Genomic DNA, 23,449 nt, shown 5'->3' on the forward strand with positions numbered 1-23,449 from the left:
CCCCACAACATGTCAACCCTCTAACTTCTCAATCTTTTTTTTTGGTGAAAATACACATAGCCAAAGATACACCATTTCAAAAATTTCTACATGCACAGTGCAGTGACATTGACTACGCTCTTCCAATTATGCTGTTATTCTCACTTAAGATGAAGGCTTACAGAACAAAATAGTTTTTCATTTAATAGTTACTGCAAATGTTGCCCTATGACAATGGTTAACAATCTCACAACGCATCAACACTATCCTTACTCAACCTTGGGTTCCCTATCACCAGCTTCCTTGTCCCCTTCTGCCTTCTGGCCCTTGTCACTGGACTTAACCTTGTTTTTGTCATTGTTTGTGGTTATGATATGGAGGACATTATTTGGATAGTTGTCTCTTCACTCCCACATGTTATGGTAGAGTTCTGTTGTTTATTTATATTTTTTGTGCTTTTAACAATCTCTACCATTTACTGAGCTCCTGGTCTGTGCCTAGAATATAAACCTGCAGACTGAATATAAACATTATTATTATTTTACAGATAAGAAAAAATAAGGCTCAGTGAGATCCTACTTACCCAGGGTCTCACAGTTAATAAGAGTAAAGTCAGGATTTATGACAATTTGATCTGACTTCAAAGTTCTTTTCAATACACCAAACTGTTTCTAATGATACTTAGTGTTAGCAGGAACAGAAATAACATGAGTTATTCAGACCACAGATTTTCTGGAACAGCACTATCCAATAGAACTTTCTGTGATAGTGGAAATGTTCTGTATCTGTGCTGTCTAATAAATTAGCTACTAGCCACATGTGGCTAGTACTACTGAGGAACTGAATTCTTAATTTTATTTAATTTTAAGTTAAATAGCCATATGGAACTAGTGGCTGTTGGACATAACAGCTCTAGAAACCTCCTTTTAACCTTTTAATTGCATGCATAGGCTTGAGTTTCTCCTCCTCCCTTTGATCCTGTTGCGTGCCTGTTGGAGGTGCTAGCCACCAGTGAAATGGCAAAAATTTGAACTAAAAGAAAAAGAATCCCTCAACTGGACAGTTAATCTTTGAATGAAAAACATAATACCCCAGGTGACTGGGGCAGGGACAGTCCTTTGCCCCATAGCTGATTCCATTTCTAATGTTGGTTCATTCATTTGTGAACATTCACATATAGCATTTAATATTCTTTTATTCATTCATTCAATAAAGAGTGCCTGCCATATATCAGGCACTGTGCTAGGTAATAAGAATACAGCAGTGAACAAGATGGACAAGCTCTCGTGGAGTTTTCCTGCTACTAGGAGAGAGATGATAACCAAGTAAACAAATCATTAAACGAGCTCATCTCAGATTCCGATAAGCACTACAAAGAGAATAGATGACTTGATGAAAGAGAGAAACAGGGACAGGCTACTTTCAGTTGAGTGGTCAGGGAGGGCCTCTCTGAGGAAGCAGTGCTGGGGCTGAGACTTGAAGGCTGAGAAGGGCCTGTCAGTCCACATGGAGCTGTCACGTTCTTTTTATGGCTTTTAAGAACATTCACACAAAGGGAACAGCAGGTGCAAAGACCTGCAGGAAAGAAAGGGCTTGAAGTCTTTTGGAAAAGAGAAAGGAGGCCAGTGTGAAGAGAATGGTGCAAGGTGAAATTGGAAAGGTTGGAAGGACAAATCCTGCAGGGCATATAGACCAAGGGAAGGAGTTTGGATTTTATCTTGCAAGCACTGAGGGAAGCCTGTGTTCTGAGCTAGACACTGGGAGTCAACAGTGAACCCGATGGAATTGGCCCCTACCCTCAGGGTCACACTCCTAAAAATGACTAGCTGCTTATGCATTTTAGACTGTGACTGGCTTCCATGGTCTGAATATACCCCATACTTGCACTCTTGCTACATCGGAGAACTATACCATATTTCAACATAAGACTTAAAAATATATTAAGGGCCTATTAAATATACCCTCTGGGGAGAAATTTGGGCTTTGAAAATTGAATTGCCATGTCTTTGGTCATCTCTGAAGGAAGAAAGTTGAAAAATCCTATGTGGCACTTTTTTTTTTTTTTTTTTTTTTAAATTGACGTGAAGGAGGGATGTTTCCATTGTAGAAAGAAACATGAGAATGGTTAAAATTGCTATGGAACATCCTAGGAAAAGAACCAAAATTGGGTATAACTTTCCTAAAGGTTTTGGAGTGACCCCGAATACACTTGCATGTTGAATAATAATCAGTACCAACGGGGAGTTGGGACAATCAAGCACAAACCAAAGTGGCACTTTATCCTGGCATGTCTGTTCATCATTGAATTGGTTAACTGATGTCACTCTTTTAGGATGGGAGTGGTTGTGCGTGGTCTAACAGAACTTCCGAAAGGTCTTAAAAGAACCCACTAGATGTTTTAGGAAATGGAGTTACCACAAACACAATCTTCCACTGTGCATTGACTAAAAAACATTAGGTACCACAGTGAAGACAAAAACCATCAGTTAAATTAATTCTTATGACCAACTACTGACTGGCTGATTATTCATAACAAGAAAAATATAGGGTACCTTTGACAGTAAGAAAGTGTCCCTGAACTCATATACTTTGGAACTTGGAGACTGTGATGCATTCATATATATAGAGCTACGTGTTCTTTTTATGGCTACATGGTATTCCATTGTGTGGCTTTATCATGATTTATTTAACCAGTCCTTTCTCAGTGGACATTTTGGTTGTTTCCAATCTTTTGCCACCACAAAAAATAAAAATGGCTGCAGTTAATACCTTTGTAGGTCATTTTGAAAATGTCCTAAGTATTATCAGTAGGATGAGTTCCTAAAAGTAGAAATGATGGTTTAAAGGGTATTAAACATTTAAATTTTTGATGGAGTATCAAACTGCTCTCCAAAGAGGTTTTACATCAGCAATGTAAGAGAGTACCAATTTAGCCACGCCCTCACCCACACTGCATTACCAAGCTTTTTGATCTTTGCTAATCCAGTAGGAGAAAAATAGCAGCTTACTGTAGTTTTAATTTGCATTAAGAGTGAGGTTGAGCTTCTTTTCATATGTTTGAAAGCCATTTGTGGGCAAATACTTTTTTAATGTCTGACACTAGGCTTGAATCTAGAAGTAATAACCTTAGCAATGTAAATGCTGGGTCTTGCTTTAACTATTTGGGAACACAATCCCTTGGAGTACACTAAGGACCTGATTTACATCTGGGGATGGACCATTGAGGGAATGTGCATAATTGAGCCCTACATATAGGAACCTCCAGGTACTAGAATGAAGGTTCTCAAGCATTTGCTCTCTGTTATTCCCAGTTGCCTGGCCCTGGCATCTCCCATCTGCTGTTCACTGGCTCTGTGCAGATGCTCTCTGATAAAAGGAGATTAGCAGGTGCTAAAGGTTATCAGAGGCTTTTTCCCTGCTGTCTGCAAAAGGAAGTTGCTGGACCAGAGCAGCGATTTTCAAGCTGCAGGCTTGTTGTTGTTTTCATTCTTTAAATAGTAAGAGCCTTTGTTTGAAATGAAGCCTTAGAGGGAACTCCAATATACAAACCGTTGAAATTAGAGCTGCTCTGATTGCAGAAGGGATAGAGACCCTGGAGCTCACCCCCTTAGCCTGCTGTCTCTGCAGTGCCCACCCATGTTGTGACCACTGAGACATCTCTGCAGAGCCCTAAGGCTCCTGAAGGCACAGTTTGAAACCACTGGACTCAGTGATGTTTAAGGTTAATTCTGTGATGACATAATCAGAACTATCAGAGCATCACTGAAGAAAGGAAAGCATTGGAGAGAAAATAGCCAGCCTTGTGAAGTATTTTATGTCAAAAATACACATGCAAGACTGTGTCCATTCTCAAGGCTCTTTAGCACCTTTGTTCTGCTAATAATTAGTGTATCCTGTACTCAGAATTTTGTCACTTGTACATGTTCTCCAATCTAGTATATTTATTCACTTTGAGTATATTTTGAGCGCCTACTCTGTGCTGGGCATATTGGATGTCCAATAGTGATCAAAGGATACTAGCCTCATGGAGCATAGAGTCTAGTGGGAGATTCAGACACTAAACAGTACACACAAAAATAAATATGTAATTACAAATTGTGATGCTTTGATATGAAGGGAAAGAACATGGTGCTATATAAGAGAATATATATGGGACCTAAATTAGATTGTGCACTCGAAAGAATAGCTTTACTGGGCAAATTATATTTGTACTGAGACATGAAAAGTGAGTTGGAATTAGCCAGGTATAAAGTAATGGGGAAAGTATTCTAGACAGAACAGCATATGCAGAAGATCTAAGAGAGGCTAATGCCTGGTGTGTTGGAAGAACTAGAAGATGGCCAGTTACTGGCAACTAGGAGGCAGAGAAAATGAGGTTGGAGAGGCCCTGCAGGCCATGGCAAAGAGCTTATTCTCCTTTTGAAGTACTAATGCCTATTGTTGATGGCACAGGTGATAATTATAACACTTTATTTTTAGCTCAGTGGTTCCCAGACAGGAGACAACTCCAAGAGCAGAGTTTAGGGAAGGAGGGAAGTCACTTGAGCCAGAGACCAGCAACTCTTCAGAAGGGACTTGAGAATACCACCACAGCCAAAGACATTGAACAGTTTTTGCTGAATTACCTCAAAGAAAAGGATGTGGCAGATGGAAATGTCTTGGATTTTGATAGTGAAGAAGGTAACTATTATTTATTTTGACTTAACTGTTTGCTTCTTTTTTTATTATTATAAAAACAATAAAACATCATTACAGAAAGTTTGAAAATAAAAAAAGTCACTTGTAATCCCACCATGCTAACATAACAGTTCTCATTTTTTTGTGCAATCTGTCTCTTCTCTTGTTTGTTGAAAACCTGTTTTTATATGCTTGCAGCCATAGTTTAAACATATTACACCCTTTTTGCGTTTAGTTATATCATAAGTAACTCTCCGTGTTGCTTTAGTGTTTTCATAATTAATGTTTTAATAGCTCCTACTAAGTATGCATTCCCCAGTGGGAAGTTTAGGCTGCTTCTAGCTTTTCACTTTAATAAACAGTGCTGCAGTGGATGATTCTGTGCATGTAACCTTTTCCTTCTTTTTGCATATTTCTTTATAAATTCCCAGAAGTGGGATTTCTGGGTTAAGAATATGAACATCATTTTACACTTGCCAAATTGCCTTCCCATCAGCAGTGCAGAACTAATACTGGTTTCACCACAAGCTTGTCAGCATTGGCTATTACCAGTTTTACTTCTTGCTAAATTAAGTAGGTGAAAAATGGTTCTTGTTAATTTATTCTGCGTTTCTTTGATTACTGGAAAGATTGAACATCTTTCTGTATGCTTCTTTCCTAGCAGCTTTTTTCTTATGCCCATTGCCTGTTCATATGCTTTGTCCATTTATTTGTTGGGAGGAGATTTCAGTGTTTTTCTTACCAATTTATATGATAAAGGAAAGGGAGTTCAGGCTAGTTGAAGCTCTGGCCTGTTGTTTTATTCACAAGCTCAATCTGGAGCTTCAGGTCACAGAAGGATTAATAAATTATTAGAATCTCCTCTGCAAATATAAAATGCCAAGTCATAATGAGCTTGGTGGTCTCAGAACTACCCTAAATTGAACTGAGTCCCAAATTAGTTTGTTAGGTTGGAATTGAGCAGATTTCTTTTCTTTTCTTTTTTTTGGCATTCTCTACTCTGAGACTCTTGGGTGAACTGAAGTCAATACTTCCAGGATAACAGGAAAGAGTAGCTCAATGCAACTAACTGCAACAAATTCCTTCTAAATAGTAGGGAAGCATCACAAGGCCCAAATAATGATTTATGCAGAGTTGAATCATTGCCCTCCACAAGGACAGAGTTTTCTGATCAGAAATCTATCAGGCTTTTTCTTCTCAGGTTTGCTTCTTGAGCCAACCCAATCCTCCTTGTGAACTGCACCCCTCACCCAAACCTGGAAACCCTGAAGACGGGAAGAGTTTTGACCCCTCGTAGTGCAGCTTTGCCATTCTTGTTTGAAACTCCAGCGTTGCCAGCAAATCCATTCTTTCACGATTAGGATCTTCTAGTTCTAGTTGATGTTTGCCAGAAGCAGATTGAATGAATCAAACCTTTCTTCCTATAACAGAAACATCCACATCCCTCAAATAATATTCAGCAATAGGTGAATTTGAAACAACAAATCCTCCTCTGGGAAAAAAAGCACAGCCCTGTCATTCTTGTAGTTATCATTCATCAAGTACACACCACACACTTGGCATTATAATGAATGTTTGGGTGGATGTTGGTTTGACATGAGTTTTTTGTTTTAACCACAATAAAAGCACCTTGTATATCTGAGGTCCCTTTCTCCAAGAAATCCAACCATTCCACAAATGCATTTCCGTTTATCTTTTCAGCATCTGTTAGAGAGACAGGTGTGGCCTCTACCGCAAGATTCCACTTTTCCAGCAGAGGAAACTGAAATGGGAAAAAGTTAAGGGAGCAACACTCAGCTCAGTGGAAATGAGCACAACTGGTGATGGGGGCAAAATAGAGGAAACGTTTTCAGGGTAGGGATCTTGGCCTGGGTGTCTGCAACTCTCAGGTCTTTTTGTTGTTATTTTTTTACAGAATTTCTGTTGTTGTTGGGCAAATACACAGCAGAACATACACCAGTTCAACAATTTCTCCATGTACAGTTCAGTGACATTGATTACATTCTTCCAAGTTGTGCAACCGTTCTCACCCTCCTTTTCTGAGTTGTTCCTCCTCCGTTAACATAAACTCACTGCCCTCTAAGGTTCCTATTGAATCTTTCAAGTTGCTGTTGTCAGTTTGATCCCATATAGATAGATCCTGAAAGAGCACAATGCTCAAAACAGACATTCTTTACTAGTTAAGCTAAACTATTGTTTGGTTTTAAGAAGACTTCTCTCTATATATATATATATATATACATAGCTTTACTAAAAAGCATTTTCCTTGTTCAGTGTTTTATATAAAGATAAAAGGAGTTACCTTAAATTAATTCTACTGTTAAAGCTTATTATTACATAAGTCCAATCAAAACTCATTACAGAGACTTTCCTTTTTTACTTTTGTGACATACTCATTATTTATTTTTGTAGTTATTTTAATCCACAAACTTGCACCAATCTCCTGCAGTGCAATGCTCCAGATAATAAAAGAAAGATAATAACTGGTGATGTTCATCTCATTTAACCCTCTAAACAAGCATATCAGGTATATATGCTTTATCCTCCTTTTTCAGATGAGGTAACATAAGACAAGAGAAGTTGCTAATAGGTTGTGGAGGAAGGACTTGAACCATCCTCCTCTGACAAACCCACGCCCTGTGCATTGTACGATGCTGCCCTGGTATTATCTGTCATACAGAAATAAGTAAGGCTTGATCCTGGCCATCAGGAGACATTCCTGGCTGGTGGGGAAGACAGACGTGTACCCCCTTTAGTCAAAGGGTACACAAGAGGAAAGGCAAGTGAGGAAAAGGCAGAGCTAAGGCCAGTTGGGACTACCCAGCCTCAGGGCTTCAAACTAGAACCCTGCCCTCTTATGTTTTTATTTTAGATATTTATTAATGGAAATTTAGAGAAGACCAAAGATACAGAAAAAAAATGAAAACCACCTATTATCTCCTGACCTGTCACTGTTAATATTTTGTTGTACTTCCTCCCATGCAAAAAATGTACATAGTAGTGCTCATGCTGTGTATGCGGTTTTGTATCCTGCTTTTCTCTTTTTAACACCACATTGTTTCGTAAGGATTTCCCCCTGGCATTAAAGCCCTCGGTAAACACAAATTTTAGGGACTTCTTAGCATGCCATTTATGGATGTGCTGTGGTTTACATAACTGTTCCCCTTGAGTAGACTTGGTGTTTTTCCCTAGTCTTTAGCTGTTAAAGTTAATGCTGTGATGAACTTCTTGACTCATACAGCTTGACCCAAGTTTCAGATGGGTGCCTTAGGATTTGTTCCTAGGCGTTTTCCACTGGTGAGTCCCGTCTCTGAGTCTGAGGTTGGGAGATCAAGCTGCATTGAGGAATCCCTCACAAAACTCTGTCCTCGTTATGCTCTTTTTCAGAGGAGCCGTCAGTCCCTCCCGAAGTGGGCAAGAGTGACACGCGTCCCGATGTGGAGCCACCACTGCCGCTGCAGATCCAAATTGCCAAGGACGTGATGGAGCGTTGCATCCACTTGTTGTCAGATAAAAACCTGAAAATCCGCTTGAAGGTCAGCGTGTGGCCCCTTCTCTGCATTTACCGAGAAGCAGGGCCGAGGAGGTTCGGTCCAGTTGGCAATGACTACACAGTTGAGCAAGTAGCTTCCCTTATCTCCTGATGCATGTGTGGTGGCCACAAGAGGAATTTATCTGTGGAACAACAGTCTTACATTTTTCTCTGTCAGCCCAGATGCCAAAAGGGAGCTGAATCCCCTGAATTAAAGGCCACAAAGTTTCAGGCATTCACTGAATCCCCAGGGGAAGGAAAGTCATGTGCTTTGGAAAGGATATTGTTTTCTGAGCTGACTTAATGCAGGTCCTAATACTTTCTAGTGGTCATTCTTCCAAGCCAGACACTAGTCGTTATCTCTGTTTCTGTTTCTATTTTCATTCTAGGAGAAACACTAATACTTTTCTTAATTTTACTTCCTCATTGCCTGGGAGTTTCTCAAGCAGCATCAGCAAGGGCCTAAAATATACAGTAGTGACTCCAACAACAGGGCTGTGGGGTGGGGTGGTGATGGGGAGTGGGGCTTTCAGAATCACCTGGGAGAAGATCTTATACAGCCTAGCCCACTCCCCCAGCCCCAAGCAGGAATGAAAAACACAGTGCCTTAGTGAATCACTGTTGGCAATGGCAGCATATTCCCTTGCTCAGGAGTGGTGGGCTAGGATACCCTGATCCACAGACTGTCTCAGATCTCGGTGTCTGTGTCTTGTGAAATTTGTTTAGTTTTGCCAGAGACCTTCTTAGCATTTGTTTATTATTCCATTCAGCAAGCACTCTTTGAGTGCCTGTTGTATGCAAGGCTTTATTATAGGTCTCTGGTTGATATGTTTAGCAAACTCCTATATATCCTTCAAGACCCTACTCAAGTGTCTTCCCCTTTATGGAGGTTTTGTAGCAGCTGGTGCATACCATAGTTAATAAGGGCATCAGCTTTGGAGTCAGACCTACATACCAGAAAAACCAGTTACCATCAAGTCCACCCCAACTCATGGTGACCCCTCTGTGCTCTGTAGGGTTTTCACTGGCTGATTTTTTGTAAGTAGATCACCAGGCCTTTCTTCTGAGGTGCCTCCGGGTAGACTCAAACCTCCAACCTTCCAGTTAGCAGCTGAGCACGTTAATTGTTTGTAGCACTCAGAGCCTCCCAAACCTACATACTTGAGTTCAAATCCTAACTCTACCCCTCATTAGCCACATGACCTTGAGTAAGTTCATTCAGCTTTTCTTGCCTCAGCTTCTTCATCCATAAAATGAAGATAATGATACCTACCTCACAAGGTTGTTAATTATAAATATAAAATCATTAGCAAGGGGTATGGTGTATACATTTATTCATTCACTAAATGCTAGGAGCCCTGGTGGCACAACAGTTAAGCACTCAGCTGCCAACCAAAAGGTTGGTGGTTCAAACCCACCCAGCAGCTCTGCGAGAGAAAGACCTGATGATCTGCTCCCATAAAGATTACAGACTAGAAAACCCTATGGGGCAGTTCTGCTTTGTCACATGGGGCCACTATGAGCTGAAACCAACTTGACAGCACCCAACAACTGGTCAAGAAGAGGGTATGTAGAAGAGAATGAGGCAGACATGATCCCTGTCTTCATGAAGCTTCCCATCTAGAGAAGCCATACACAAACACACCTGCAAGTTGAGAAAGTGCTATGAAGGGAATAAACAAGTTCTATTAATAGAAAGAATGAACAAATCTGTCTTTGAAGAAATACAGCCAGAATGTTTCTTGGAAGCAAGAATGGTGAGACTTCATCGCACATACTTTGGACATGTTATCAGGAGGGACCAGTCCCTGGAGAAGGACATGATGCTTGGTGAATTAGAGGGTCAGCAAAAAACAGGAAGACCCTCACTGAGATGGATTGACACAGTGTCTACAACAGTGGGCTCAAACAGCAGCAATTGTGAGGACGGTGCAGGACCAGGCAGCGTTTTGTTCTGTTGTACATAAGGTCGCTTTGAGTTGGACCTGATTCAATAACAACAACGTAATAGAAAATAGTAAGTTACACATGTAGCAAACATGTATTGGGAACATGCTCTGTACCAGACCCTGCTGAATAAGATACAGAGCTTATACTCTGACTTAGACTAGATCATCAGGGAATGTCTCTCTGAGGTGGTAACTTTTAACATTTAACAGACTTAAAGATTGAGGAGAAGCCAGCCATGCACAGGAGCAAAGGCAGGGAGAAAAGCACTACAGGCAGAGGGAAAAAGTAGGTGTCTTTGAATTAATGAAGTATGATAACTTGTCCAGTTAGTGACAGAACTCAAATTCAAAGCCAGTCAGTGATACCAAACCATTTCCACTATACTACTATCCTATGAACATACTGAAGTTGTCAAGGATTTTATTTTATTTAGATTCACAATCAAGGCCCATGGAAGCAGCAGTCAAGAAATCAAAAGACGTATTGCATTGGGCAAATCTGCTGCAAAAGACCTTATTAAAGTATTAAAAAGCAAAGATGTCATTTTGAGGACTAAGGTGCACCTGACCCAAGCCATGGTATTTTTAGTCACCTCATATGCACATGAAAGCTGGACAATGAATAAGGAAGACCGAAGAAGAATTGATGCCTTTGAATTGTGGTGTTGGCGAATAATATTGAATATACCATGGAATGCCAGAAGAATGAACAAATCTGTCTTGGAACAAGTACAGCCAGAGTGCTCCTTAGAAGCAAGGCTAGCAAGACTTTGTCTCACGTACTTTGGACATGTTATCAGGAGGGATCAGTCCCTGGAAAAGGACAGTAGAAGGAAGTTGAGGGTCAGTGAAAAAGAGGAAGACCCTCAGTGACATGGATTGACATGGTGGCTGCAACAATGGGCTCTAGTGTTACAGTGATTGTGAGGATGGCACAGGCCAAGACAGTGTTTCGTTCTGTTGTCAAAGAACACGGGGTCGCTATGAGTTGGAACCGACTCGATAACACCTAACAACAACTATCCTATCCTACTCTGACTCCTCTGCGCTCCTCTGCTTTCTCTTACTCCCCTGCCTGTTTTGTTTTGTGTTTCTGTTCCAGTCTCAGCATGGACTAGCACATAGTAGGCATACAATAAGGAGTTACTGCTTAATGTTGGAAGACTTCAGTCTGCCTTTCTGACTCAAACGTGCACTTCACCTGCTCTGTGAAGTCTGGCCTGTTGGTAGAGAAGGGAAGCTTGCAGTGGTCGCTGTGGCGACCACTGCCTGTGACACTGAAGTGGGCTGACTGTTGTCAGTGAGCTTTGACATATGAAAGATCAGGACACATTTTCTCAGGGAAAGTAAAAAATCCAGTTTACATTTAGTCTATCCCAAACCTTTCTTCTGAGATTGACCTGTATCTCAGCCGTGTACTTGACCTATCCTTTTAGAAGTAGCAGAACTTGATCTCACCCGACCTCTAGGTTTGCTCCTCCTTCCCCATCACATTAAATGGTACCTTCATCTACTGTCTACTCAGTTGCTATGCCTGAACCCAAGCAGCTATTCTGGATACTTCTCTTCCCTTCCCCAGTATTCAGTCCTTCAGTAATTCAGGCCACTTCATCTCCAAAATAGATCTCAAATCCTCCCACTTCTCCCTCTCTGCCACCATCACGTGGCCACATTGCTTTCTTCCTCTCACGTGGACATGTTCTGGGGCCTCCTTCTTTTGCCACCTTCTAGTCCCTTCTCCGCTCAGTGGCCAAAATGACCTTTTTAAAACATGAATCTTTTGTCACTTTTCTGCTTGAAACACTTTGATGGCTCTCCACTGTATTTATATAAAATAAAAGATCCCTAACATGATGCCTCATGGTCCGGCCGCAGGATCCCTCCCACCCTGTCTTACCCTTCCCTTCACACCACTCCATGCTGCTCTGCATTAGTTTCTCAAGCACCCACCTCTGGGTCTTCCTTGATTCTCTTTCCAGTTCCAGGAACGCACTTTCACTCTTTACGTGACTAACTCCTGCTTATCCTTTGTGTCTCATTTTAAAAGTCACTTCCTCAGAGAAGCCCTCCCAACCATCTGTGTGGTTTACATCCCTCCCTTTAGTTTCTTTGCATGTCACCCTTTACTGTCCTTCCCAGCACTGTCACAACTGTTACCATCTCCTCATTTGGGTGTTATCTAATTAAGCTCTTTCCCTAGTTGACGGTAAGCCCCATGAAGGCAAGGAAACGGGTGCATTTTGTGCCTTTGCGTGTCCCCAGCACCTAGCTAGTACTTGGCTTGTAGTCAGGACTCGTAACTATTTATTCAATTAATGAGTTTCTAGCTTCTATTCTTTTAAAATGGTGACTTGATCCCAGGTGTCTGGTTTCAAAAGTCCCTGGGTGGTGCAAACAGTTTGTGCTGGGCTACTAACCTAAAAGTTGGCAGTTCAAACCCACCCAGCAGCATCGTGGAAGAAAGGCCTGGCGAACTGCTTCTGTTAAGATTACAGCCAACCCCAAAACTATGGCCCCTGGACGCTCTGCTAACCTAGAACTGAAACCATTCTCAAAGCCCACTTTTCAGACAAAGATTAGACAGGCCTGTAAAACAAAAAATAACACATGTGAGGAACGTGCTTCTTAATTCAATCAAATATGCAAGACCAAATGGACACAGGGAACCCAGGGTGGAAACGAGGAACATGCTGTCTCATTGTGGGGATTACAAACAATGTCACAAAACTATACGTGTGTGTATAAATTTTTGAATGAGAAATTAACTTGGGCTATAAACTTTCACCTAAAGCACAATAGAAAAAAAAAAAAAAGATTACAGCCAAGAAAACCCTATGGAGCAGTTCTACTGTGTAACACGTGGGGTTGCCATGAGTCAGAATCAGCTCGATGGCAACGCGTTTGTTTTTTGGTTTGGTTTGGTTTGGTTTATCTGATTTCAAGCTCTCAACCATCTTCTGAAATTCTGTCCTTTTTTCTTTTCAGGTGTTGGATGTATTGGATTTGTGTGTGGTTGTTCTGCAGTCCCACAAGAACCAGCTCCTTCCCTTGGCTCATCGGGCCTGGCCCTCGCTCGTGCACCGACTCACAAATGATGACCCCCTGGCGGTGCTCAGAGCCTTCAAGGTACTACTGACTGAGGCCCCACCAGCTACCGGTCATGAGCATGGAAGGTCATAAGCACAGAGCTCACCAGTATCTTTTGAGGCTGGTTCATTGTTTATCTGATTGCAATGTCATATACCTTGTAGAAAGTATAGAAAAATAAGAAAAGCACAAAGGAGAAAATAAAAGTCAGTTTCCTTTTGACTTTGAGGCAGAATGAACTAGTAGGTGGGAAGGGGCACTGATATTTATTGAGCACCTTCTATGTGCCAGGCAGTGTGCTCTGCACATGTGAACTCATCTTCTCTTCACAACATACTTGCAAGGTAGGTTCTGTTATCTGTATTTCTGGCAGAGGTGGAAATAAGCTCAGAGAAGTTAAGGAATTTTCTCAAGGTCACACAGCTAGTAAGTGATTGAACCCAGGTCTGTGAGTTGCCGCACAAGAGTTTAGGTGAAGGGGCCTAGGTTCTAGCAGTGGGCCTCCTCTGCCCAGCCAGGTGACTTTTGGCAAAGCCCGTGACCACCCATTTTCAGGCTGGGCTTAGGAATACCTACCCTATCTTTCTCATAGTGTTGTAGTCAAGGATAAAATGGGACCATTTGGTGAAATGTTTTGAAAAGTTAGAAGCTCTCTATTTGTATTATCCCTGACTTAGTTTGGCTTATATTAGCACAGGTATCTTAGTTTGTTTATTGATATCCTTCCTTGTTCTAAAATGCACTTATGGTACCCTACAGAGATACATTTAGCATGGCAAGCTAACATAAATTAGAAGTAAATGAGCAAGAGGAAGCAAAGAGAGAAGATGTGTAGGGATGTAGAATGAAACCAGAGATATGACTAATATATTTGGCAAAAGTATTTTGGTTTTCTGTTAAGTGTCTTCAGCATATAATGGACCAAAATACAAGTTTACATTTAAAACTCATATATGTTGTTAATGTTTTTTCCGAAACAAAATGACACACACATGGGAGCAAGCGCACACACACCCACACACACACACACGTGTGTGTGTGTGCATGCGTATGTGCGAGGTAGGGCAGTAGGAGAGAGGGAGGGAGAAACTGCTCATCTTATTCAGATGAGCTGTTTTCCTTTATGGAAATTAATAGGTTATCTGAAATGACAGCAGGCATAGAAAATGAAAAAAATAGAAAGATGCATGTGCTGTAACTGAGGCTGCTTTTTCCACTCCAGACACGCTGATGACACCTGAGGTCTGTACCGGCTTGTGCAGCCCAGCCAAGGGACCTGAAATAAGCACCTTGCTCTCTGCAGAGTCGGCGAACACTCTGTGTGCCGGTTATGCCTTGCTTACCAATTTTTAAAGAAATTCCTATTATCCCGTATACTCAGTCTTGTGCAGCGGGACAAAACGTTTCAATATGTTCTGCTAGAGAAAGTTTAAAACAAGAGACATGCAAAGACACTGCCTGTTGTGAATGATGGAATGAGGGTGATGTACGTAAGAGATTGTGCAGTTGGACAGAAAGAACGCCGGGTTGGCCTCAGCGCCGGGGCACGCTGCCCTGACTCAGTCAAGGGCCCTCAGCCCAGTCACTGAGCCCTGGATGCCTGAGCTCGGCAGCAGCTGTGCCTGTTTGTTAAGCCAGCTAGAGTTAAATGCACAAGTCTTTTCTCAAGGGACGTTAGGAAGATTCAACAGATGATCTATGTGAACTGCTTTAAGCTCTTCTTCCCCACCACCCCCAACAAAAAAAGGGAGGAAAATCAAGGTATTAATCATATTATTCATCCAACCCAAGATTCCTTTGAATTATTCTCCATGTAATCGGTATTTATGGATAGAAGCAGCCATGCCTTGGGAGCAAAGACCTCCAGATTCATAACTGTCAGAATCACAAACCATGAGCAAGAAATTAGCAGCAGTAATTCTATTTTTTTTTCAAGCAGGGACCTAGATGAAATTGAATTACCAAGCATTCTTTCGCTCTCTTGCTGCCTTGGCAATGTTCAGTCACCAGGTTGGGGGCTGTTTCTGCAGGTTTTGCGTACCCTGGGAGGCAAGTGTGGCGATTTTCTAAGGAGCCGATTCTGCAAAGCTGTCCTGCCAAAGCTGGCTGGCTCCCTAGTCACCCAGGCTCCCATCAGCGCCAGGGCTGGGCCAGTTTACTCCCACACGCTGGCCTTCAAGTTGCAGCTAGCCGTCTTGCAGGGCCTGGGCCCCCTCTGCGAGAGTCTGGACCTAGGTAGGTACCAGCCAGACTCCCCTGGACCCACACAATCCGCCAGTCCCGCCCCTGCTGTTGGCGCTCCTGTTCAGCCCTGCCCCCCTCACCTCCCTCCTGCGCACATCTTTCGGTCTTACTTTGGCCTCATTGACCCATTTATCTTGATGGGCTTTTTTAATCTGAGGGCTAGGGTAAAGAGCCCAGGGCCTCTTGGTAGCTGTTCAGCCTCACCAGAGAGCAGGTGGTTACTGCTTGTCCCAAATGCAGTCCGAGGGCTGATGCTTGTTTTGTTTTTCCTCTCTGCAGGTGAGGGTGACCTGAATAAAGTGGCTGATGCCTGCTTGATTTACCTCAGCGCCAAACAGCCTGTGAAATTACAAGAGGCTGCCAGGAGGTAAGACTGCTTGATCACCTGCATCTCTTTGCATTTGTCCTAAATTATAGATGATTTGCTAATGGCGAACAGAGTTGAGGCATCTCTGCTCTCTTTTCTCTTCTCTCTCTTCTTGCCAGATTAAGATGATTTCTTTAACTGTGCCAACTCTAGAGATGGTATTTTTACTAGACGCATTTCTCTTTACGAGTACCCTTTTCCTCTACTGCAATGTCAGCAACAATTCCAAAGGGGCAAAAAGCTGGGAGACGGTATGCTGGAGCAGGCAAAGTGCTCACCTGGTTGGAGAGCGATCTAGGTCTACGCCCTGCTTGTCTGGTGACTGGGTGACCCTGGCTCCTCTCTGCAAAGCGGGAGCATTGGGTTGCTGATGTGCCATACCTTAGCTCCGAGGAGCTTCTTAGATGGGCGTCAGGGACCGTGCGCCCTTGCGAATTATATGCAGAGTTCAGTGTGCATGCCAGCAGACACACCTGTGTATTTTTCTAGACAGAGTCCACAACATTCATCCAGTTCTGTTAGGAGTCTGTGGCCCAAAGAATGTCAACAACCACTGAACTAATGGCTCAAAGAGCCTTTTCTGGCTCTGAAATTATACAATTCTAATTTCCAAGGATTTCGACTGTGCTACACCACCTCTAATGGAAGAAGCTAAGCCTGGTTCCTTGAGTCCTAAGGAATTTTTCTCATAAGTTGAAACTCTGAGCACAGCAACATTCCCCAAACTTGAGATCTAGAGTGCACTCTGGTCCCCTTTCCCAGCTCTCCTTTCAGCTGGGAGCAGCCTGCGCCCCAGCACTGCCCTCCGCAGATGGACGTCTGGGGCAAAAGCTGGCCTGTCTGTCCTGGCACTGTACCCTGCTCAGCCCTGCAGCTCTGTGTTCCTGAGCAAAGAAGCAGTCCCTGCCTCCCCCTTCCTAGGCTTCTAGAGACTTGTCCGGATCATCGTTGGTGGGGATAGGAGCCATCATGTTACTTAGGGGGATGGAGGCTGCTCTGGCTGCGAAATGAGGACAACCTACTCACTCCCTTATAAACCTTGCACTCCCTGCACGCCCTGGCAGTGATGGGAATATCTTTTTGAATTGATTTATTGTCCTCTTCAATTTTTTGCTCTTGATTTCCCCAGCTCCCTTTTTTCTTTCTGTCCCTCTCCCCGTCACATCTCCTAGGCCCAGAATCAGTCATGGTTTCTCAAGCACAAGGGCACATCACAACAAGCTTCTTGTCCCCAGGCATTCTTATTCCTTAAAGAACCAACTTAGGGTGAAAATAGTCGTCCCCTGGGTGGTGCCCCTGAAGCTAATTGCACTACGCCTTAAAGCACAACTCAAGAACATAAAAATGTATCTTTACAAAAACTCTCCTGCGTCCCTGATACAACCAAGTTACAAAGATCTGATTTTCACCTTCCGTGTCCCATCATACTTCTCCTGCCCCCGCCCCACACCCACCCTTCAAGTTCAGACCCATCAAACAAGCTAATATTCGCAATTCATTATCTTTTCATTTCTAATTCTCTTTTTTGTTGCTGAAAGCAGTTAAACCCAGAACTGGGCCTTGAGTTGGTATTCAGGGTGCCTCTGGAGGAGGAAAATGCAGCCAGACCACTTGACTGCAGCACCTTTGTTTGCTCTAGCGCATTCCATTCAGGGTTCAGTCAGATGACCTCCCTTCTGAAGGCCTGGTGGGGTGGGGGGAGTGCAAGGTTGATTGCTTCACATCCGTATCATTTGCAAACTTATTTTGAAGTCAGGGGAAAATATCAGTGCTGTCCTTGATCAAGAGCTGATTTGGAATCTTGATGCAGAAATTAATAAGCTCTCTAAATGGGAGAAGAAGTCTGAGACCACAGGAAGTCTGTGAGCCTCATTAAGGCGAAATGAGAGGGAGATAGGTGGACCGATTCGAATTGAGACAGTCATACCTGCTGGTATGAGATGGAGTCCCTATCCCACCATCCATCCAGTTGTTCGTCCTGAATTCTTCTCTTTCCTTCACATCCCACTTCTACTCCAGAGGTTAAGCCTGCCTACTTCCAAAATCTTTCTTAAAATTGTCCACTCCTCTTCGCCTCCAAGCCACCACCGTAGGCCAAGCCACCCTTGTCTCTTACCTGAACGCCTGCAGAAGCCTCCTCCCTAGTCTCCTTTGTCCACTCCTGCCCCCTCCTACGTGTTCTCTGCACTGCAGTCAGTGAGATACCCCACTGCACACCCATGGGAAAAGAGAAAGCTGCTGTGTTATTTTCAAGGGCCCGGGGGGAGTCTTGTAGCAGGAGGGTTGCCAGAAATCAAGCGTAGGCTCAGAAAAAGGACCAGGTAGAAGCCAGAACTGTCAGAGGTGAACTGGCCCCCCTCTGAGGCAGTGAATTTCCAATCACTGGGCAGGTGGCCAGCTTGTTTTGGAATTGGCCCCTCTGTCTGGCAGAGGGCTGGTGGGAGAATCTGCTCAGAGGCCTCTGGCATTCTGAAAGGAGTGGGGAATGAGCTGGCAGCCAGTGTCATCTTTGGGCCTGTCAGGTGAGGGACTGGCCATCAGGGGTAGCATCATGAAAATCCCTCCTTGCAAGCATTATGGTTGGGTTTTTTGTTCTTCCTATTGGTTTTTTCTGGCTCCAAAGAATGACCAAGTCTGTGTTTGCTTTTTTAATTTGTCATATTAAATACAGCCTTTGTGGCAGGCTTTTACATCTAGGCTGTAAACTCTAGAAATGGAAATTGATCAGGGGCGGTTGATATAACTGAGGCTGTAAATGCTAAGAACAGAGATGCCATTCCAGTTTAATGCTTTTATCTAGCGCATGTGCCTTGTGAGGAGGAGAGCATAAATCTTGCAACTTGGGTGGGGGCAGGGTCTAACCTTGTTGTGTGTTACCACCAGGTGTCACTGCAAACTGGCGATGCAAGAAAAATACCAGCTCCCCCAAAGTATTTCTAGTTAAATAACTTCAATGGGTAACAAATGAGAAAAACATATTTGAGGTGTGGAAGGAGGGGTCAGCATACCATGAGCTGTAAATAAGGCGGTATCCCTGAGGGTAAGCATTGGATTACAAACTAACAGGTCATGTCAGCCAAGCCCCCATCTCAGCCCATTGCAGAGGCAAACTTAACTGATTTAAATTCCCAGATGGCCCTGGAAACCTCCAGGATCTCTCCCAGCAGGCACTGGGCCTCCACAGTTCGATCTGGCCATGGAGTTTTTCCTCCCATACATGAAAGGAATTTTAGATAAGAGCACACTCCCCAAATTTCTATGTTTTTCCTTCAAGCCAGTACACACACTGAGCCTAGTTAAACTCAACTTGATTAAAACCACACTGCTTGGGCAGATCTCTTAGCAGCCTCTGAGGTGCCCTGTCTTTTGCAGTAAGGTCTTAAACCTCCACTGAGCCTTTCCACCCTGGCGCTAAAAGGAAACAAAACTAGACATACTGATTTTAAAAAGACAAAGTCCATGCCAAACGAGTCTCACAATAGAGGAGCAATGCTTGTAGGCTGCTTGATCTCCACCCCAGTCCTACCCCCACTTGCCAACCCCAGCGCCCAGGTGGAGCTGCAGGGCGCCAGCAGGGAGTGACCAGCTGGTGCACCTTCTGCCTGTGCAAGTACTAGACGCTGTTATTGATGTAGTCCTTGCTGTGGCGGGGGGTGGGCGGGGATGTCAGGTCATTTGCCCTTTCAGCTTCCTCTGCCTGGCTATAAGGGCAAAAGTTACCAGTCCTGGAGTTGGATAAATAGGGGTTCACAACTTACTAGCTATTGACCTTGAGCAAATGACAGTCTCCTCGCGCCTCATTTCTTTCCTCTGTAAACGAGAGTGGTGGTAACACCTTCCTCAGGGCTGTTGTGCGAATGAATTGTGTTACAAGTGCAGGGAGTCCACTCGGTCTTCATTCTGCGCAACAGTTGAGCACCTACTGTGTGCCAGGCCCTGTTGTAGGCACTGAAAATAGAGGGGGACAAGACAAAGGAGGTCTCAGCCCTCATGATGCTGATGTTTCAGAGATCTATGGTGTATTTTTCTCTGTGTGTGTCTAATATGGGATATATATAAACCTGCCAGATATATGGTGTGTTACGTATATGATACATATATACACTTGTGTATATTGTTGCATATATATACAAATTTGTGTGTGTACATATACATATATACGATATATGTGTATATAGTTGTATATATTTCTTGTTGTCAGCCTGCTTTGTCTTCTCTACTGAAATCCAAATGGGTTTTCACGCAGAAGGCTCTTTTTCACAGTAATTGTGCCACCCGACTCCCACCCCGCTTTGCTTGAGGAGCTGAGACCAGCTTTGAAGGTTCATTTACTGACTGACTTCCCTGCTCCCTTTCTAGCAGTGGGTTCCTAGCCCATCAAAGAACCAGCTGGTGCCTTCTAACTCTGGACAAACGCGGACTGGCACTGGCTTCTCCGTTTCATCCCCATCAGAGCCCCACCTCCTCTATTTTACCCACACACGGGCCTATTATATCTGAACGGATCAGGAGCCACAGAGGTGATCCCTTAGTTCAACTGAGCTTGAAATTAGTAGCTCATCCCCTTAAATGGTATGGGCCATTTGTTTGAGCTTCAGCTGCAAAGCTGTTTCCCCTGTGGATTGCACCTGGCATGGAAATGAGGGCGCTCCTAATATTTTTCCTTTTGACATTTGATTAATAGTTGACAAATCCAGACCCAAGTAGTTAGCTTTCCTATTATCCATCTTTTGACAGGCATTGCTGCTTTTCTTTTCAAGGCCCGTTGTTCTAAAAATACACTCAAATCTGAAGCTGTTCACTGTGCATATATAGGCATGATTTCATGGTATCAAAGATAAGAGACATCTGCCATGCAGATTACAGACAAAGTAGGTTGCTGGGTTTCAGGTCTGAAGGCAGGGACCTCTGTGCTACTTAAATGGATGCTGCTAATCCTTTCTCTGCTTCCTCGATCTTGTCATGTGATTGATAATCTGCCAGGGTCAACCGCTGTACCACCTGGTGGAAGAGCCAGGTGTGTGTATGTGTGTGTGCATGTGCACACAGATGCTGTGTCAGAAGATGCTCTTGATGGCAGATCGAGCCTGGCAGCTCGACAGTCTGCACAAAGTGGGCTTCAGTTATCAAAAGCGTTCGCCTACCCCAGGGTAGCAATTTCATTACTTTTGCACAGTCTGTGCTCTGCCTTGAACAACTAGGAGGCTGGAGTGAATTTGATGACCTCAGTCCCAAGCAAAGTAACCAGGGAAACAGCCTCTATTGTCTTATTACATATGTATGTATTTAAAAGATTTTTATTGGGTGTCTGTTACAAGCCAAGTACTGTGTTGAGAGTTGAAAGATTTCAAAGAAGAGTACTAAGTTAAACGTGGCCTCACATTGCTGCTCAATAGCAATGCGTCCTTGGGCAAGTTAATTAACTCTTGACATCTCAGATTTCTCATCTAGAAGATTGGAATAAGCATGTCTGTCACTACCCACCTAACAAAATTATTGCAAGGAATCAGTAAAGTCATATATACTAATTCTTTTAGCACAAAAAACATCAACACAGAGTAAAAAATCAGAGTTGTTGTTGTGTGCCGTTGAGTCGGTTCTGACTTATAGCGACCCCTGTATGACAGAGTAGAACTGCCCCAGTAGGGTTTTTAGGCTGTAATCTTTACAGGAGCAGGTCTTTTCTCCTGTGGAGCTGCTGGTGAGTTTGAACCACTCACCTTTCAGTTAGCAGCCAAGCACTTAACCATTATGCCACCGGATTCCTTAAAAAAAATAATAAAGTCAATAAATAGTAGTTATAATCCTTATTTATTTAAACTTCTTCCTTATTCCAAAGACTTGGGCATCTTATAAAGTATATGCAACAAGATAAAAAGGAAGTAAAGAAATTAAAGAAAAGAGAGGAATAATAGAAGTAAAAACCGGTGAAGCCAGGATTGAGGTTAATACATAAATCGCAGGCTTAGAATTCTGCACCTTTGCTAGAGATGAGCCTTAAATGTGGCTCTGGGTTCCTAACAGGCAGAGCAAAGATGGAAATGCAATCTGTTGCACAACTTCCAGTATTCACAGGATGATTTTTTTAAAAAAGAGAAAGCAGCACAGCTTTTTTTGGTACTTACTGAACCGTAAGTCTCCATGGGTCATTTTAAAGGGACATTGGGTCCTATTGTGACTGATAACTCAGGGTCCTTGCGGTAAATACAGAGGTACATTTCCTAGAGCTGTTTCTTACAGCATCCATCAGTAGAGGCTGCTGGCTTAGAGCCAAAGCACAGGTTACAGGAAAACATTTCTGAAGTGGGTGGTGAGGGGATGGGTAGGCTGCTGTGAAGATGTCTCTGTCTTCAACGGTACATACCTTCCAGGGAGGGGCAGGAAACACTGTGAGGGGCCTGAGAGTGCAGCCAGCCAGGCTGTTGCTGTTGTGGTGCTTCTGCCCACAGGGCCCCTTTGAAATCCACCCAGCAGCACCATCATGGGGTCTAGGCCTCTGGGGGGCCTGGAGGCAGGAGAGTGGCCAGATGGAAGGGGCTGCTTTCCAATCCCGCCCTGGTGGGATTTAAATCATTCTAGGTTCTGATTTATTTTTGAATTGTCTGTGACAGATTGGGCTTCTCAGTGCCATATCTTTTTAAATATGCACAGAACAATGGAGTCATTCCACTGCATTTATGATACTTTGTCTTGTGGTACTTTAGGGGTACAATTAGCATCATACATTTCTGCTGGTGTTTCTGGTTTTCAATCCTGGCCTCATTGTATTTAAATATTTTTAATATTGGTCTCTCTGAGTGAGTTGGAATTAGATCAATAGATGAATGGTTTTGAACAGGTAAATATAGTTAAGTCTAACGAGTATGTATAGCTGCAGAGGTAATTGGTAGTATTTATTTGGAGAGTAAATCGTTGCTTCAAGTCATAATCCTCCATTTCCAACATTTAGAAACAAAAAACGACCTCAGTGTAGGGGAAGATAGCTAAATTGAATAGCAAGAAAGGACAGGCTTGAAATACTGGCTAACCAAGGAACCAAGACCCATTAGAGTAAATTACCAAGTGTAGAAACACGGCCCCACTGCTTGCTGGCTAGGCCACGTCCACACCCGAGCATCCATTTGTTTAAAAAGGAAACACACAGGCTCATTTGTAGCATCAGTATGTGCGGAGTCACAGCAGGAGAGACGGCCAGAGAAAAGAAGAGCATGGAGGCTATTCTGCCAGAGACGAAACACCAGGGAGGCTAAAATAACTCTGTGGGTGTGCCTCCTTTCCAACAAGTGAGTTTATTTTCCGATTGCATGCCCACGTAGAGATGGCCTATATCATGTTCCTAAGGAGACATCCTGGAGTAACTTCTTTAGAAACCCCAAATAAATAAGCAGGTCACAAAGCCACAAGTTCTTTACCACTGGCGTTTACCCAGACAGCTCATGAGAGCATTTTATAAATCCAGAAAGAGACAAGGAGCAGCAGATCCATCAAGCAAGTAATTGACAGAGAAAGAATAGCTTGTCACCCAGGAGAGCTGGAAGCCCTGAATTTCAGTTACAGTTTATTTAGCTTGCTGGGCCTTGATTGGCTGGCGATTTTCTAGAGCTCCCTTTGAGC

At 43.2% G+C, this 23,449-nt stretch overlaps 1 protein-coding gene across 1 annotated transcript in view; it reads left to right on the top strand.

Annotated features, from left to right (window-relative positions):
• TTI1 (TELO2 interacting protein 1) overlaps positions 1-23,449 on the top strand; it is a 50,692-nt gene that overhangs the window by 21,644 nt on the left and 5,599 nt on the right. The window contains exons 3-7 of the mRNA XM_004370353.2: positions 4,459-4,659; positions 8,044-8,192; positions 13,123-13,263; positions 15,255-15,459; positions 15,748-15,835. Of these exons, the coding sequence (XP_004370410.1) occupies positions 4,459-4,659; positions 8,044-8,192; positions 13,123-13,263; positions 15,255-15,459; positions 15,748-15,835 (784 nt within the window). The remainder of the gene's footprint in view (positions 1-4,458; positions 4,660-8,043; positions 8,193-13,122; positions 13,264-15,254; positions 15,460-15,747; positions 15,836-23,449) is intronic.

This window comes from Trichechus manatus, unplaced genomic scaffold (genome assembly GCF_000243295.1).
Source record: "Trichechus manatus latirostris isolate Lorelei unplaced genomic scaffold, TriManLat1.0 scaffold00008, whole genome shotgun sequence".
NCBI lineage: Eukaryota > Metazoa > Chordata > Mammalia > Sirenia > Trichechidae > Trichechus > Trichechus manatus.